At 47.1% G+C, this 17,098-nt stretch overlaps 1 protein-coding gene across 1 annotated transcript in view; it reads left to right on the plus strand.

Annotated features, from left to right (window-relative positions):
* Positions 1-17,098, plus strand: part of LOC133341884 (collagen alpha-1(XXIII) chain-like) — a 135,683-nt gene that overhangs the window by 47,374 nt on the left and 71,211 nt on the right. Inside the window, exons 3-5 of the mRNA XM_061550697.1 lie at positions 1,981-2,025; positions 8,419-8,426; positions 12,138-12,164. Coding sequence (XP_061406681.1) covers positions 1,981-2,025; positions 8,419-8,426; positions 12,138-12,164 — 80 coding nt within the window. The remainder of the gene's footprint in view (positions 1-1,980; positions 2,026-8,418; positions 8,427-12,137; positions 12,165-17,098) is intronic.

Below are 17,098 nucleotides of genomic sequence, written 5' to 3' on the forward strand. Positions count from 1 at the left end.
CATTGCTGGGGTCACAAAAAAGATCTCCAAAATCCTGATTAAACACAAGATCCAGGTCCGATTCAACACAGTACATAAAATCCGTGATCTGGTCCCGTCTGTAAAAGATGTGGTTCCAGACATACAGTACCCTGGCGTCTACAAACTAAGTTGCCTCTGTGGTAGCAGTTACATTGGGGAAACCAAACGACATGTCTCGGACCGCATCCGTGAACATAAGGCAGACCTGAAACACGGTAGGACAAACACCTCAGCCGTGGCAGATCACTGTTATAATTCAGTGGGCTCACATGACATTGACTTCTCCAAGACAGAGGTTCTCTGCAAGCCATCTGGCTATCATGAGAGATTCGTTCATGAGGCGATCCACATATACAAACACAGAGACAATTTCAACCGAGAAGATGGATTCTGGCTTAGCAATCATTGGAAGGACGTAATAAACCATTTCGGATCTTAACTGATTGTGTTCACGTTTACGGTGACTTTCAGACCGCGTTCCACTCACTGGCATGGTGCAGTGTGCAGAGTAATGTATGGTGTCGTAATTGTATAGTAAATATATAGCAGTGTAATACACATTAGGGTGGGTAGAATAATACATAGTGTTATATTAAATGGATAAGGCAGCAACTGCAGTAGCAGCAGCAACTACAGCAGCAGCAGCAACTGCAGCAGCAGCAACTGCAGCAGCAGTAACTGCAGCAGCAGCAGAAACTGCAGCAGCAGCAGCAGCAGCAGCAACTGCAGCAGCAGCAGCAACTGCAGCTCTCTTTGATGCTGTTAATCCTGCATAATGCACATGCATATGCAGTACTAATCACATTCCTGCATTTCCCATAAATATGCTAAATTACTCTTGATATGCAAATTCCTTTGTCAATGCGCCCAGCTTATATATATGCTCCAAGCTCGTGTGCTGTTTCATTCAGACTCTGTCGCCTCGACGGACCTGGTTTTCACCTGAGGACGGCTGCTTGCGTTGTGGCCGAAACGTCGTGAGAATAATTTTATTATGTTTTATTTTTATTATTTTTTATTATTTTATTACTTCCCTTCTACGTGACTTTACCGAAAGAACCAAGAAGATGAATCCCTGCAGTCACGAAAGCTTTAAATCAAAATTCTTTCGCATCGTACGTAGCCAACCGTGCTAATCGGAGGTGTGTGTTACTGTCATGACTTAGAACAGGATAGTATGCCAACAATTATGAGTACCACTTTGTGGGGAGTCAAAAGCATCCATTCTTTGGCAAGACTGAACTGTGCAATGGGTACGTTGAATTCCACCATTGGTTGTCTCTGTTTTCAGAGTAACCAGGTTAATGTAACCAGGCTTCCATCGACAATGAGCATTAATTACCCATATGGGGTTTTACCTGTGCCAAAATTAAACCTAACCCTACAAATGGAAGGCTGTGGTTTCAAATCATTGTTATTACCATCACAGTAGTCGTCCCTGTTGCTTTACGATGTTGCCCTGTGGAAGATGAGCTCGTCCTGGATGAAGCACGGGTGGCAGGGTGGAGGATCGCAGGGTTGCCAAGAAATATTTGGGAGTGGCCACCTCAGGTGTTGATGGAGGCACTGGCCCGCGGCATATGAATGTGGAACTTCAACCAACGTCTCAGGGCTGCCTACAGAGATGAGCACAGCCAACGCGCTTGTTTGAACATGGAAACAACACTTAGGATTTGTTTCGCTATTACTGAAAAAAAATCCTTGATTTGAAGCTTTCGTGACTGCAAGGATTCATACTCTTTGTTTTTTTCGGTAAAGTCACGTAGGAAAAAAACAAAGAGAAAAATAATCCGTCAGTTTATTTAGTGTTAGGCCCGTTGAACTAAAAATATATTTTTAATGGCGACCCAGCCAGAGCTAAATGGTTTTTGTTGTTGTTGATACTGTAATGGGCGTTTTGGTTTTTTGTTGTTATTGATACTGTAATGGGCGTTTTGTTTGTTGTTGTTGTTGCTCCAGGTCCTCCAGGAAAGAGTGGAAAGAAGGGAAGAGCTGGTGTCCCAGGTGAGGTCTTACTTTGCTCCAGTTTTTGGTTTCGTTTTCCCTCCCAGCTGAAATCGGCCACCCTCCCGGCCACCGCGCGCCCTGCGATGTCTCTCATCTTGGCCGTCATTCGCGGCCTCTACCCCCCCCCACTTCTCGCCCTGACCTCAGCTCTCTCTACCCGTCTCTCTCCAGCTGCCCAAACTTACACAAACACTGTCCAGTTCTATGCAAGAGAAAATAAACCGCCGCATTGCCATTCATTTTAAAAGGGATGATGAGATAAATGAGGTCTTCACAAAAGATTATTAATTTCTTTTAAAATAAAATAGTTTTTTTCAACCATGGAATCGTTATAGCAGTTAGATTATTTATTTCAATGTTTTTCATCAGCAAGGTAACAAAGGAGCAGTAGTTTGTGTTAAGTTAAAGCACACAATTGCCTACGCTTATACAATGACCACTGCACAATGATGTAATGGGGTCTCTCCTTCTCCACTTTCCAATTACTTATACAGTATTTATATTTATGAGTCTCAATTGCTGTGCACATAAACCTCCCATATTGATGTTTTACTTGTATGAAGGACTTATTATGCAGACACATTGTGATCCCAAGAGATATTTTACTTAAAAAATACTTATTTTATTCTACCAGGTAAGGCCCACTCAGCTATATAGCTATTTTTCAGGAGCCGACCTGGCAACAAATGATAGCCCAACGAAGTGGCTTATCACGTGGAAATTTACAGTAACCAAATATTAAGAATCCACGTTTCTCAAATGTGGGTAACGGAGAGTGCCCGGCGGTGACCGCCCACGAAAGCTGGGCCCAACGTGCCCCCTAGAGCCCCACTGACGCATACGGCGGTCGCCGACAACACTGCGCTCCGTAGCCGTGAGCCAGCAACAGAACCTGATGGGCGGTGGGAAGGATATTGGGCTTCTTCATATGCGCCCCCCCCCCCGTGGGTCACTGCCGCTAAGAGGACTTCCCTCCCAAAGCGGCCCCTCCTGGAACACCAATGCGGTGTCCCCTCCTGCAATGCCTCATAAGTGTGTTGTCGGGAGCTCCACGCGGTCGTTCTATGCCATGCTGGCCCATGGCACTTCCAGTGCCCTCGTCGAATTGGGGGTTTACATCTCCCCTCACCTCACCACCCCCGCGTGCCTAGTTCCTCTGGGTTTGTAAGCTTCTTGGATGCATTCTATCACCTATCAAGCAACCCTCAGCTTAGAGGCAGGTGCATCACTCTTGTTCTGACCATACAGCACGAAGATTTGTTAAAGATTCGTTTTGATTTCCTTCACTCATTAGATATTTTTTTGTGATAGAAGGAAAGGGTCCTGCATCGCTCAGACCTCATGTAACCTGGCCTCTGCATTTAGAATTAAACGGCAGGATAATTTTGGAGAATGATCTCCTGCTTAACATGGAAATCCGAGAGGATTTTTCGAACAATCGAGGCGACGTCCTCAACACCGCTCTTTTCTTTGAGAGTACCGGGAACGGTGGTTCTGCCACCAAAGTCTACGACTCACCGACCCTTCTTGCCGAAGTTATAGCCCCCAAAATGCAGTCTCCATTGTTAGAAACCTCTCGCGACAGGTCCCCAGAGGCTCAATTAGAGGAACGACACGTAATGTTCAGCACAAGATGTAAGTCCCATCGGTACCACTCCTGACCTCCAGCAAATTGTTCTTACTCCAGTTGGCTGTCGACATTCGAAGTGGAGTGTGACCCTCAAAGGAATGGCACCACGCCCGTGGTCGCCCCACCCCCCCTCCCGTGATCCGTGGATCAAACAAATCACTGTAGACGGTGGTGTACGGCAGCGAGAGCAGATTATGAGAATGCTGCCACAAGAGGTCACACGTTTGGCGCAACGGTCCTTCGCTGACTGTGCGTGATGAATTAATGAACTCCTGACCTCACGGGCAGCCTCTCCTGCCTCATTGCCCTGACTAGCCGAGACACAATTCTGGCTGAGCCAATCTGGGCTCCCCTGACCTCATTATGAAAGGCTGAAATAGCCGATACCCTGACCTTTAACGGCCGCTTGGGATAGGAGTCCCCAGAATTCGTCCACCAGGAACCATGCACGCTACTCTGCATGACACCAGATTGAGGTCTTTCTTCTTTGTTCAGCCCCCAGAACCTCTTCCAGTGAGAGTTGTATACCCTCCCCACGGAGGGTCTCCTTGACTTAGGTAGGTGGTCCAACGCCTCTGTGTCTATACCCCATCACATGAACCGAGGTCTCTCATCCCCGAGGCCACTAAGCTCAATGCCAGGAGACACCCCCCCCCCTCTTTATTGAGGAGTTCTGTCCTCTGTGGAAGCTGCCAGGCTTCCCCTGTCATCATGGGCAGCAGATTTGAAAACCACAATCTCCAGGGATCATGTGGTGCAATTATCCCCACCTTGTTCCCTTCCCTGTTGCACTTCTCCAGCACTTTGGGAATGAAGGGGAACGGAGGAAACCCATAACGCAGCTGCCCCACGGTGCGTCTGTCACCATCGTCTGTCTTGCCGTTTTCCCACGAGGCAAACCGAACCAAGCACAGGACATGCGAATCTCCCCACTAAGTATTTCATTTTTCACAACTCATACAATAGTAGGACTATTTAGACTTTTTCAATAAAATAGTTTTTCACAGACGTTGCCACCTCCAACGCGGATGTCTAACATCCCTTTCGAACTATTGGATGGATTGCGCTCACGAGAAAAACCCCGAAGTGCAGTCGATACTCAGAGATGCTGGACGGTCAGCGTGAGAAAACCTAAACACTGACTCAAGCAGTGGCAGAGGGACCACGTTTTGTAGGCATGACCATCCAGGCATCCAGCCGGGCAGCCAGCCAGTCAGCCAGCCAAACTTTTAATTTAATAATATTGTATAGTATGATAATAGTGAATGAAGTCGTCTGGGTGCCCAGCACAGGGTTCATGTTCATGGGTATGGAGTCGGAGTGTGCCCGTGACTATCGGATGTATAACGGATGCCAACCCGGCTATTACCGTGTGTGACCAGCAAAGCTCTCCGATGCAAGTTGTGGTTGTACCACGTGTTGTGCGGCATGATGCCTGTCGCTTTGATCCACGTGCGGGAAACATTTTCAGGAAATGATCGATAAGAAAAAAAATTCGGAACTTAAATCGAAGCCTCGTTGGTGTGGCTATTGAACTGGTTTCCTTGATTTAATTTGTTAAAAAAAAGTTGGCACAGTGTGTGCCTGAGTCATACATGACAACTCACGAATGAAAAAATATTAACTTAAATATCAATTAACCAAAAATAATAGTTATTAAATTCTAACCTAATTAGTTGACTCAAGCAGTGGCAGTTAATTAAATAGCAGTAACTGCATTATATCCTATGAAGGAGCTTCATGAGCGTTAGGTGAAATGGTAATGTTGGGTCAGAGGAAAGGAAGAAAGTTAACAGTTGGAATGCAATTAATACTTAACTGCCAAAAGATATAATGCCTGTGAACACTGATAAATGAATCAATTATTGAAAACAAAAAGTGTCTGGTTCTTGAAAAGCTACATGAAAAAGAACATTGTCACCTTGGAGACGTCGACAAATATGGGCATTGTTTTTTTAATTTTACATTATTTTGGGCAGGATGTCAGCGTTAAATGAAGTCTGCGCAGCATCAGTCAAATTGGCAATGACTGAGCAGCAAAAAGCGATAAAAAGTCCCTCTGGGCTTGAAAAAAAAAATATTCACCGCCCCAGAGATGAGATCTCTTTCAGACACGCACGCACGCCGACTCACCGAGCGGCGAAGCTTCGTACGAACGAGATCCGTGTTGCACTCGGAGGATTGGATATGTTTTTCTGAACGTCAATAAAATTACGTAAAAATATTTTTTTTACGTGGGGAAACAAAAAAAAAGGATTTAAATTTAAGGTCTGCAGTCAGAAGGAATTGCGTGTGATTTCTTTGAGAAACGCTCCGAACCGCCAATAAGGGGAAAAATCCTTTCTGTCATCGCCAGCAGCTTAGGGTGGTAGTTCCTGTCCAGCCGTGACAGTCGGAATTGATGAGTTAATATTTTTTTTGTGAATGAGCTTCTCGTTGTTGAGATTTTGCTGCAGTGGCTTTGTCTCGTATTGCAGAAGCTTCGGAGACGTTTTTTTTTTCGCTTAACATAGGTATGTGAGAAAGCTGCAGAGTCTAAATATTTTTTCAAGAAGGTTCTGCTTGTGATGTTTGGCCAATTTTTTACTTAAACCGGAGTGCCTAGAGAACAACACGAGCTTCATGAATTGAGAATATTGTGTCGCGGACAAATCAAAGTGTATACTTTCGTACTTTTTGCGTACATTTATGCATAAAAATACATTTTCAACTGTAAACAATAACATTAATACTCAAAATACTTAAATATTAATCGAAAATGTTAAATATTTGTGTTGTTACCAATTTGTTTGGAAATATAACAGGACACTGATTAATTTGGCCTTTCCTTTTTTACAGCTCCCTTATAACTCTGTCACAGAAGCCTCATCAAGTTGCGAGATTCTCTTTCATTGAAGTCAATTGGAGTGATCACTAATTCCAATAATCACCTTCTTTAGCAGCTTTAAGTGTCACATAAGTTCCTTGGATGGGTGGCAATGCTGTTTCAGTATTTGATTTTACAGTCACAAAGTTGAGGGTTAAATTCCAGCCAGTCGAGGGAGATGTACGCAGGAGGTTATGGGTTCGATCCCGACCCTGACGATGCCTGAATATTTGGAGTCCACGTTTCCTCTCTCTCCCCCGTAGTCACGTGGTTTTTCTGCGGGTCCTCCAGTTTTGCCCTCCACATTCGCACTGCTGCCAATCGGTCGGTCACATTTGCTCAAATTTATTTCGATAGCGACCGAAGGCCAGAGGGTCAAAGGGCAATTCTACAGGAACTGCTCAAACATTTTTGCATGATGTACAAAGGCCGAGCCCTAGCTTATCCCACCATGCAGCTGTAGGTCTTCCTCTTGGCTATCGATCTCCGGGAACCATCCCAATTCCGTCTCAGGAACCTGTGCTCCTCCACGCTTAACGCGTGGTCCCTCCCATCGCAACCTCCTCTTCCTGATCGCATCAACAACGCTTGCCTGCCAAGGTTCCATTACGAACTTTCAAATGTCTTACCCTCTCTTGCCATAGACATGCCTTGCCTCCTCCACATGCACGTGTATTCAAGTGCCAGGAACCTTATTTGTAAATGCTTTGTTAAAGGCCAGCTCTCTGACTTGTATCGTAACACACAGACACTAGAGCTATGCAATTGTAATAATAACTCAAATTTATGATGCACATTCCGTCTCAAGATCCCAATGCGACAAATCGAGATTGAACACTCAGTTTCTTTAGAACTGCTTTTTTGACCCTCTCCCCCACGCACCACCGATTAGCGCGGTTGGCTACGTAAGGTGCAAAAGAAGTTCAACGTACACACATGCACAGATGTCACTCCTGCTTCAAAACACCCAGCTAGTAATAATCACGATTCACAAACCTCAACTCGCATTCACCAACAAGCCCCACTCATACACATTTACAGCACTTTATCATTCCAATGCTGGACGGGGGCCTTCCCGCGCTGTATCAATCAACGGGGATTGTTTCACCATACTTCACCACACCGGTCAGCGTGTGTTGATGAAAGGAGAGGCCAGGGCCGATTCAGATGCCACTCGCCACTGACGTGAGCCATCGAACTCGGGTCACTGGGTTCGCAGGACGTTGCTCTAACTGCTGCGTTACCACTCCCCCCGCCTCCCCAACACCCCCACACTGATGATTGTATTATTACATTTTTTTCTAAACCGAAGAGGGGCCTGCAGGTCAGTTTCACGACGGTACGTCGCATTTCAGCTCTGGTCATATGGGTTACCGGCGTTGGGAGTGGTGGCGCAACGGCTCACACACTGCCCGATGAATCCGGCAAGCTGAGTTCGATTCCTGGCTACGGCTCGCGTGAGCGGCGAGTGACGTGTGATGAACCCTGCCTGCAGGCCCTCTCCACCAACCGCACTGGGTCAGTGCGGCTTTTTGTTTGAAGTGAACAGGATGGTGAAGCACGGTTCGCCAACCCCGCATAAACAAGCCCCATGATCGACACGTCACGTGGGGACGCCTTAAACCGGCAGTGGATTGACAAGAGAGCTGTAAATGAAGATTATTAACGAGGAAACGGGCTTGTCAGGGTAATGAATGTGGCAAGTTTTACGCGTGTTACTTGGGCACTGTCTGTGATTTTACCTCCCCCGCCCCGTAATGTCTCTTGTATGGAATGACATAATTGAAACCATACTCTGTTTTGTTACATTCTCATTAATCACCTTCTCGCTCGCTCTCTCTCTCTCAATCTCGCTGTGTGTATGCGTGTGTTTCTGCTTCTCTTCAATTATCAGGCCTCCCGGTAAGAAAAGAACATCGTGTATGTTTAATTTCTTCTTATTATTCACATGTTCACCCCCAAGAGCTTTCTTTTTTTAGAACGTAAATAAACTAGAACCGTGGCACAGAACAACCTTGAGGTAAGTCAAGCTATGTTGCACAATGACGCAGACTATATTACAAGCTAACATTGAAATGTCAAGGTGAAAACCAACTGCATATTTTAAAGCATTAACTTACATAATGCCTTCCTTTTTGTTTTATTAAGTCCCGCTATCTTTATTTCGTATTTATACACATTTGTCTCAATAGGTTGTAGATCATACGGAATGTACACTTGCGAGACGTTGAGAATGACATTGACTTTGAAGCACTCCGCAATAAATGTATGAGAATGACGTTTAGCTCTTATCCCAGTAATCATGCTAACATTGGGCCAACGTCAGTCTAAAGTTTGATGCTTACTGAGATAGTCCACTGCTGGATGAAGGCCCTCCCATTGCTCTGTCGGTCACGGAGGTGGTTTGACCAGACTTCGTCATGCTGGTCAGTACTTGTTGGTGAAGGGGTTGTGCCCAGAAGCAATTGCCATTTTCACTGTACCCACTAGCGGTGTTATAACTGTGGCCGGCAATATACCCCGGTCATTCATTTGGCAGCCACCGCCATGCCCTCAGTTCACAGTCTTGAACCTTGATCCTCGCAGCAGCGTCCAGAAATCAAAGAAGGCTGACACTTGAGAATTCTACCCCCCCTCCTCTCCCCCGCCACAATCACATGACCCTTGACAGCCAAAAGACAGTGTTTATTTATTTTTTGGCATAGTGACCAGAGGCACTGGGCCCAGTTAGGTTAGCTTAGGAGCAATTAGACTACACCAAGGTCTTTTGCCATGCTGGCCCGCGCGGAATTGCGCCGGCAGGAGAGACCTGGCCTCCCCTGCTCGGCCGTAGGCATGGCAGGACACTGCAGGAACAAACCAACCCCCACGACTCGCACTTTCATCGCCCGAGTCCCGATCACGGAATCGGGGAAAGTGCTCATTGCCTTGACCTCACAGGTTCGAAATAGACAGACCCGTGCCAAGCCACCTTGAGGTATGGCGCCTTGAGCAAGTGGCCCGGCACTCGGCCATCAAGGTCAACGGCAGCAGTGCCTTGGCTCGACAAGCGTGTGCCGTGCGCCGCGGGGAAGCATTCTGCCCAAAGTCGCCCTCATGAATGGTGGGCCTGCTGCGGCAGCAGTCCCCTCGTGGATGCTCCCATTGCTCGGCGCGTCGTGGCCCCAATGAAAGCCCGGAGAGCTGAATGGAGTTCAAAAGAACTCACAAACAAAACACTACATCGTTGCGAAAAAGCCAACGCAAATGATCCCCTGAGTTTGATCTTCCACGAATCGCATCCACTGCGTAAACCACGCCAGATGCGGATACCTCATGCACAAATGGAAAATTAAAAACTCCCCAGTTGTGTGTGTGCCTGGTCATCCAGAACAGTCCGTACAACAACATATAACTACGCAATACCCGATCCACAAATACGAAGGAGTCATCACAGCGAGGACACACGCCGCTTCTCCTAACACGGTTATCTGGGCTTGGCCACCTGAATGTGAAGTTGTTATTGTTGCTCTGCATCTACGTCAGCAGCCATACGAAAGAAGAACAGGACTGTTGTGGACAACCTCCGCGCTTGCCCTGCATGATCCCATCGATAGGACAGCAGACAAAGAGGCCCACAAGGAATGTTCCACGGCTACACTTACCCTCAGAGCTGCGGTTTATGTCGCGTATGCAGGAAAGCTGGCACGAAAGGCACTCCTCAAACTGAAATGCAAGACTAACAATGCTGCTGCCAACACAGCGTTCAATAAAATCCATAACTGGTCTCTGCCTTGACATGAGGTGCCCGGATCAACACCGCCAACTGGAAGGTCAGAACTATGGTCACCTGAGTGGTGGCCAGGTAGGCCCTGTTACAAAGAAAGCTCTGTACCGCCCACTCACTGAAGGTCTCTCTTTCATAGCGCCCGTTCAATGGCAGACTACTCTCTCGGCATAGCAACCCAGGAGGACCTGGGCCTGGAGCACAAGGAGCAGAGGGATTAAAAAGGCAGCCTTGCAGGCTTGCCTTATTTTCATTCCCCCTTTCAGGAACCAAGGCTACTCCCAAGGCTACTCACCCACCCGGCTTACTTTAGAAGTGGCCAACCCTCCTGGAGGTCGGAAAAACTTTTTCAGGGGTAGATAATCGCGGTGAGAATGGTTGACTTCAACACTGCCTCCCAATCCACCTTCAAAGATTGATACTGGGGGGGGGGGACACACTGACGTCTTGATAACCCAGGTGCCCCCTCGACTAGAGGACACCTGTACAACGCTGGGAAGCAATACAGCACACAACCCAGGATCTATTGCTTCTGGACACCGTCAAATCGGGTACACTCACATATTTCTATGTCAGACCTCCAGTTCCCTTTGGGGAGACTCCGAAGCACCACAGGAACCCTCAGTGATGCAGGCCTTGAAAACTGAAGGCACGAGGTTTGGAGATATAGAGGCCATTGTGGAGGTCTTGGGTTTCTACTTTAGGATTTTTCATGGTCACCATCCTGAACCTGCAGTGAATCAATCGTCAAATCTGCATTGGTATTTCAAAATGGACTCCGCTGCATTCCATGGAAGTGAAGGTCAGGGTTGAACACTTAGCCTACATGTCATCAAAAAAAGACGCAGAGGTCGTTCTGTATAGCCTTTAACAGACTGGCGCAAGTGTTGTTATCGAACACCTATGAAGGATGGCACTGCACACAAGGGGGTGGGTGGCCAACACCACATCCGGCCTGCTTTCACCTTCGTTTGACAAGAAGGACACTACCAGAGAGAAGCCTCTGTAGTCATCCCACAATAATGGCCCCTCATTCCAAACTTAGGACTGAGGGCAGGCAGTAGCCACCGAATACCATAAATAGGGCCTTGATATTCACGTTAAGGCCAGTTTTAGAGGCAGGCACACCGTGCCTTGCTCCCAATCCACTTGCCCCTCAAAAACAAGGGTTCCAGTGTGTTCACCCCTTTTAAGTTAGGTCAAGATAGTCCAGTCCTATGCTGGGGTTGCGTGTCCCCAGCCTTTAACTTGTTTTGCTATTCCACTGCCTTATGGGTGCTGGTGGGGGGGCACGTGATATGGGGGATGGAATCCTCAATTCTCCACCTGCCAAGCTTCTTTTGCTTTCTGAAAGCTGCCCCGAGGATCGAGGTCCAAAGCTGAGGACAGACGACATGACGGTGGCTGCCGTTGAACACTGGGCTTAACCGTGCTGCGAGTTCTTGGTGATGGAATGACAGTAAAAGGGACAACCACCGCAGTGCTGGAGTGATGAGGTCAGCTCACATGTGGGAGCGGGTTGTATGATAGCATCACGGGAATATGCGGGATGGTGACTGTGGAGAGGCCTGCATCCAGCAGTGGATTAAGAGTGGCTGATGATTGTGATTACTTAATGCTTGCTGTTTATATTGGTGCTTAGAACACAGGCAAACAATTTTACTCACATGAAAACCAAGCACGTCGTAGGCAAAAACATATAAATGAATGCTCACGCACGTTTTAATGTTTTAAAATTCACTCTATTTTCTGTGCGACTCGTTTTGGATGCCTAGTTGCTTGACGTAACAAAATGGAATAATTCACGTGTTACTTTGGTTTTATTCTTCTGTCTGTTTTTCCCACAGGGGCAACCGGGGAGGGATGGCTTTCCGGTAAATCCTACAATCCTTTGCACATGTTCATCATTTGTTCGGGGCCAGTTTGTCCCATCGACAACCCGGCAATGTGGAATTTCCACCTCGGGTTCAGGGTCAACAATGGAGATTAGCAGCACCTCGAATTTAATTGACACACGGATACGCTCAGATTTTATCTCTCTCTGATGTGTTTTTCGGGTAGTACCCAATGTCGGAACTGGGAAGAAATTACTAGGGGAGCTCATTCATGAGATCCTGACTATACAGGCCGCCCCTTCCATCCCCCAGAGGTGGATTGTACCAAGTAAGCTTGAGCGCAAGGGGTTGGTGGACGACAAAATTAACTAATACAGTCAGATTTATGCTGGCAATCTTGTTGTTGTACGGGTTTGTGCTGGCCTCTCACTGCCATTCCCTTCCCTCCTCCCACGCGATCCACCAATTCAACTTCTAGAGCACCGCGTTAAGATGCAGCAGTGGCAGGATGCCACGGTGGTGAGATGTTATTGACTACCTTTCCTGGTATACCGGAGGTCGTGGGTTCGATCCCAACCCTGACACCTGTATATTTGGAGTTTTAATGTCCTCCCAGTGGTCACGTGGAATTTTTTTTCGGGTCCTCTGAGTTTTCCTTCAACATTTAGAAACTTGTATTTAGAGTATTTGGATACTTAAAATTTCCACATGATTAAGCTAGTTCGCTGAGCAATAATTTGTGGCCAGGTTCCTTCTGAAAAAAAGCTATATAGCTCAGTGGGCTTTACTTAGTTAAATAAAAAATAGTTTCGTTTACACGTCCACAATAATCACCTGATTCGAGACCCAAACGTCATCGCACCTCCTGGCTTTGACATTGCCACTCAAAGACACCGGTGGTGCAATCGTCAACCACATCAGAACATCACCAGGCCGATGCGGACATTTCCTTCATGAATGGAAAATTAAAGACACAAGTCACAGTGTGACTTTGGCCGTGCAACACAAACGCTGGACCAGAAAGTAAATCACTGTAGTCTTTGCTCCTGCAATGGAGGAATACCAAACACAACACGAACTCTCATCTGAAACCCTCTCTATGTATGTTCAACTTCGTTTGCACCGTACATAGCCAACCGTGCTAATCGTGGCCAGCAGACCTCGACATTGGCATTTTGGAACATATTAGATTTGATTTATTTCTGCAGGAAGGGCCCAAAGTGCCGCTAGGCTATATTCCATTGGCATTCTGCGACGGTACAGATGTTATGCAGTACAGATCTTTGTCACACAGAAGAGTGACGTGGCGTGGAGTAGGTTTTGTTTTCTAGACGATCGGTGCGCGTAAGGGAATCCCAGGGACAGCTAAGGCCTTTCATTTTGTCTAAATCCGACGCCATTTCCCCGTGTTTTGTTTAATAAAGCGAGCACTTTCTGCAGATTGTAAAGCTCCCTTTAAAATAAAGGTCGTCTCCTAACGAGAGATCGAAATTACTCGATTGAAATTACACACAAAGCAAAGCAAATGATCGATTTTCCTCAGATTAAGCAAAACTCATTTTAAAAGTCTTTTTTTTTATTTGCAGGAGCACAAAGAGGGGGTTTTGATTTAGCAAAGCATTACAGTTCCGTTCGTGTAGAGTAACGCGCGGGTTATGGGAATGTATTGAATTTATACCACTCAATCAAGAGTATTTTTTTGTTTTACCACACAAGTAAAACCAAGCTTTGTTATTTCTTCGTAACGTAAGTCACAAATATGCGCGTCGATCAAATACTCCGAGGGCTTAAACCTGTTTAAAGAAATGTGAAAGCTCAAGAAAGAGAGGGGAAAAAATATTTTAACGCCGATTAAGATTTTACTTACAGGACTTATTTGGAATTTTATACTGCATTTAAAGCAACATTCTCACTTCGTATAAGATATTGCAGCTGCGATGCTGGCGATGATGGTGAGTCTCGCTCTGTGATTCATTTGTCCCTACATTTCCCCGTTTCTGACTTGCAAGAGAGACACTGGCTCTTGCACCGGGCTCTTACCCCGTAGCTTGAAGGCCAACTGAAACGGCAAGTTAGTGTTCGGATAGCCCTAAGTTATGTAAGTTGCAATGCAGTACAGTTTTAATTAATGAAACATATAAGAGAGGTATGACGCATTGAGACAGGTTTAGATAATTTCTGTTAAGATATCAAATGCCCCCTGAGATTGCTTTATAGAAATTCAGGTGTCATTATGCCTCACGCCATCGATGCTACTGCGCGTTGGAAGCACTTATTCCATTCTACCATCACAATGGCCCAACCATCCATCCGGCTTTAGGTAATTTTCTTCTTGGTCAACAACTTTTTTGGCTACCATTGCAATGCCTGGCTTGGCTAGCCCTGCCATCCCCAATTTCTTTCGATCAGACGCATTCTCCTCCGGACTTGCACAACCGCTTTGACGGTTGCGCACCAGTTTCGTGAGATGTCAGCAGACGCCAAGCAAGAGCTGAGACTCGGATGGTCCTTGAATGAGCAATCAGAGCGGTGTCGTAGGCTCGAGCTTGAGGGGCTGCTGTGATTAACAGCAAACTTCGCTGTTGTCCTGTAACGTCTTTACTCACGTGATGTCTACCCCCCCACCACCACCGGCCCCCCGCATTTACCAACCCGCACCGTGGTGATAGGGGCCGTCCATAAATGACGTCACGCACCTAGGGGGGGGGGGGTCAGACATTTGTGACGATGTGTGACGAGTTGGGGGGAGGGGTTGAGAAATGTGACGTCACGTAAAAATGCTCAACTTTAAATAAATATTAGCAACACGTTAGCAACACGTTCTACTTAATTAAATATACTTTTTTTAAATAAATCAGAGTGCAGCGCCACATTAAAAACGCACGACAATGACAATAGTTTAAAGCGATTTGAAGCTGTTTTATTTTCAAAATGTAAATGTTTTTTTTGTGACGTCATATATGAGGGGGGGGGGTTGACTTTTTGCGACGCCGTGTGACGAAGGGGGGGGGGGGGGGTAAAAAATCGTCCAAAATCGCGTGACGTCATTTATGTACGGCCCCCATATGATCAGAAGAGTCCACTAAAACCCACACGTGTGCATTCTCTCGAAGTATAGCAAGGCCGTGCAAGCTGCACCTATACTCACGGGCCAGAAGAGATTTCGTGTCTCTACGCTTTGGCCAAGTCCGCATTTCTCGCGCGTAAGACGGTGTTTGTCAAGCATGATGACGATACGGATTTTGCCGCACGAATGTAGACCTCTCACGTTCCATTTGGGAGCAGGCTGAGTTCCGTTAACTTCATGGCAGACCCCGGAGCCTGCAGTTGCAAAGGAATAGCTTGCAATGGGTAGTTTAACAGGGTAGTACAACAAGTAGGTGGATAACATTAATTCACTACGTGTCGGTGTTGCCTCCTCGTACGTGTTGTTTTTCTGGGGCTACCAAACCTGTCAACAATCCCTTATCAGTGCCCTACTTTATTACAGACCAATTCAGACCTTATTGGTCATCCCGTGCCCTTTACAATCTCAATGTACATCCGACATCACAAGGGAAAAACACTAACAAATAGACAATATTCTTGGTTCTTTCGGTAAAGTCATTAGGACGCTGTCTTTCCGACATCTCTGTTTCTTCACCTGAGGACGGCTGCTTGCGTTGTGGCCGAAACGTCGTGAGAAATGTATTTTATGATGTTTTATTTTATTATTTTATTATTTCCCTTTACTGAAAGAACCAAGAATATGAATCCCTGCAGTCACGAAAGCTTTAAATCGAAATATACGTATATTTATTTTGCCCGTATTGATGACAACTGCTTGTGTTGAAAATCGAAACGTCGTTTTCTATTCTTTAATTTATTTTCTTTCTACGTGACTTTACCGAAAGAACCAAAGAGTGCCACCTCAACTCGTTCTCTTCCCAGCGACTGACCGTGAACCAGCTGTCCCCTTCACCTGACGCAGCTAATCGATACAACCTGCGAGCAAGCCGGCGTTGGGGCTCTGAAAGAAAGCACGTGACACCCCCCCCCCCCCCCCGCCGCTGCTAAGGCTCATTACATGGCCCCCGACGGGAGCTGCCATGGTGGAACGGTTCCCACGCTGGAACTCGCAACGGCAGAGGTCCCCGCTTCGGTTTGGTTCGATCTCCGGGCGCGGCGGTTGAAACGATGGCACAAGTTTCTTAAATTACCCCCCCTCTCCCAAGCCCCGCCCCCCCCCCCCGGGGCTCTGTCCACTCAGCAGTCTAAATGGTTACACAACAGTTTGTCGATCTTCAGGTCATGTGTGGTGGGGTAAAGTGTGGGCACCCCCCACATATTCCAAGTCGGCTGGCCAGTGCGGAAGAGTAGGCCAAAATACCCCTTTTTGGGGGGGGGAGGGGGAATAGGGGGGGTCTCTGAAGCTCTCTGTAGTGGTGGCCGTTCCGACAAACAGCAGGCGCGTGTGCGGTGGGGGGACATTGTGGGTGCTCCCATAACTTCGAAGGTGTTTGGCCAGTATGGGACAGTAGGCGAAGTGCCCTCTCGAAGGGCTCTCGAGAGCTGTCTTGATTTGGCGCCCTTCTGTCGGCAGTGGCGTGCGCTCGCAATTGCAGGGCTGCGCCTTCACCACCTTTACCTAATTTAATGTGCTCATAATGCACCGGCCCTCCCCCCACCTCCGGCTTGCTCTGCGCTTGAGAAATGTGGACACGGGGGGGTGGGGGGGGGCAAAATAGGGTTTGAAAGGTTTTCTGTAATTGGAATCGCCATGGCAAAGTGGGGGTTGATTGTCAATCTGGGTGGCCTGCCTGCCTGCCTTCTAAGCGCTCTTCAAAGAGCGAGGAGCGCAGAAGTTACTCGCCCAGCAGCTCCCTCGCTTACACGGAACCTTCGGCATGAAACATTCGCGGGGCGGCGTTTTTAATTTAATCGTTTTTACATCCGGCCCAATCTCGCTGTGGTAGAGCGCTCGAAGGTTACAA

The sequence above is a fragment of the Lethenteron reissneri genome, chromosome 12 (assembly GCF_015708825.2).
Source record: "Lethenteron reissneri isolate LAM-NWPU_2019-01 chromosome 12, ASM1570882v1, whole genome shotgun sequence".
Lineage (NCBI taxonomy): Eukaryota > Metazoa > Chordata > Hyperoartia > Petromyzontiformes > Petromyzontidae > Lethenteron > Lethenteron reissneri.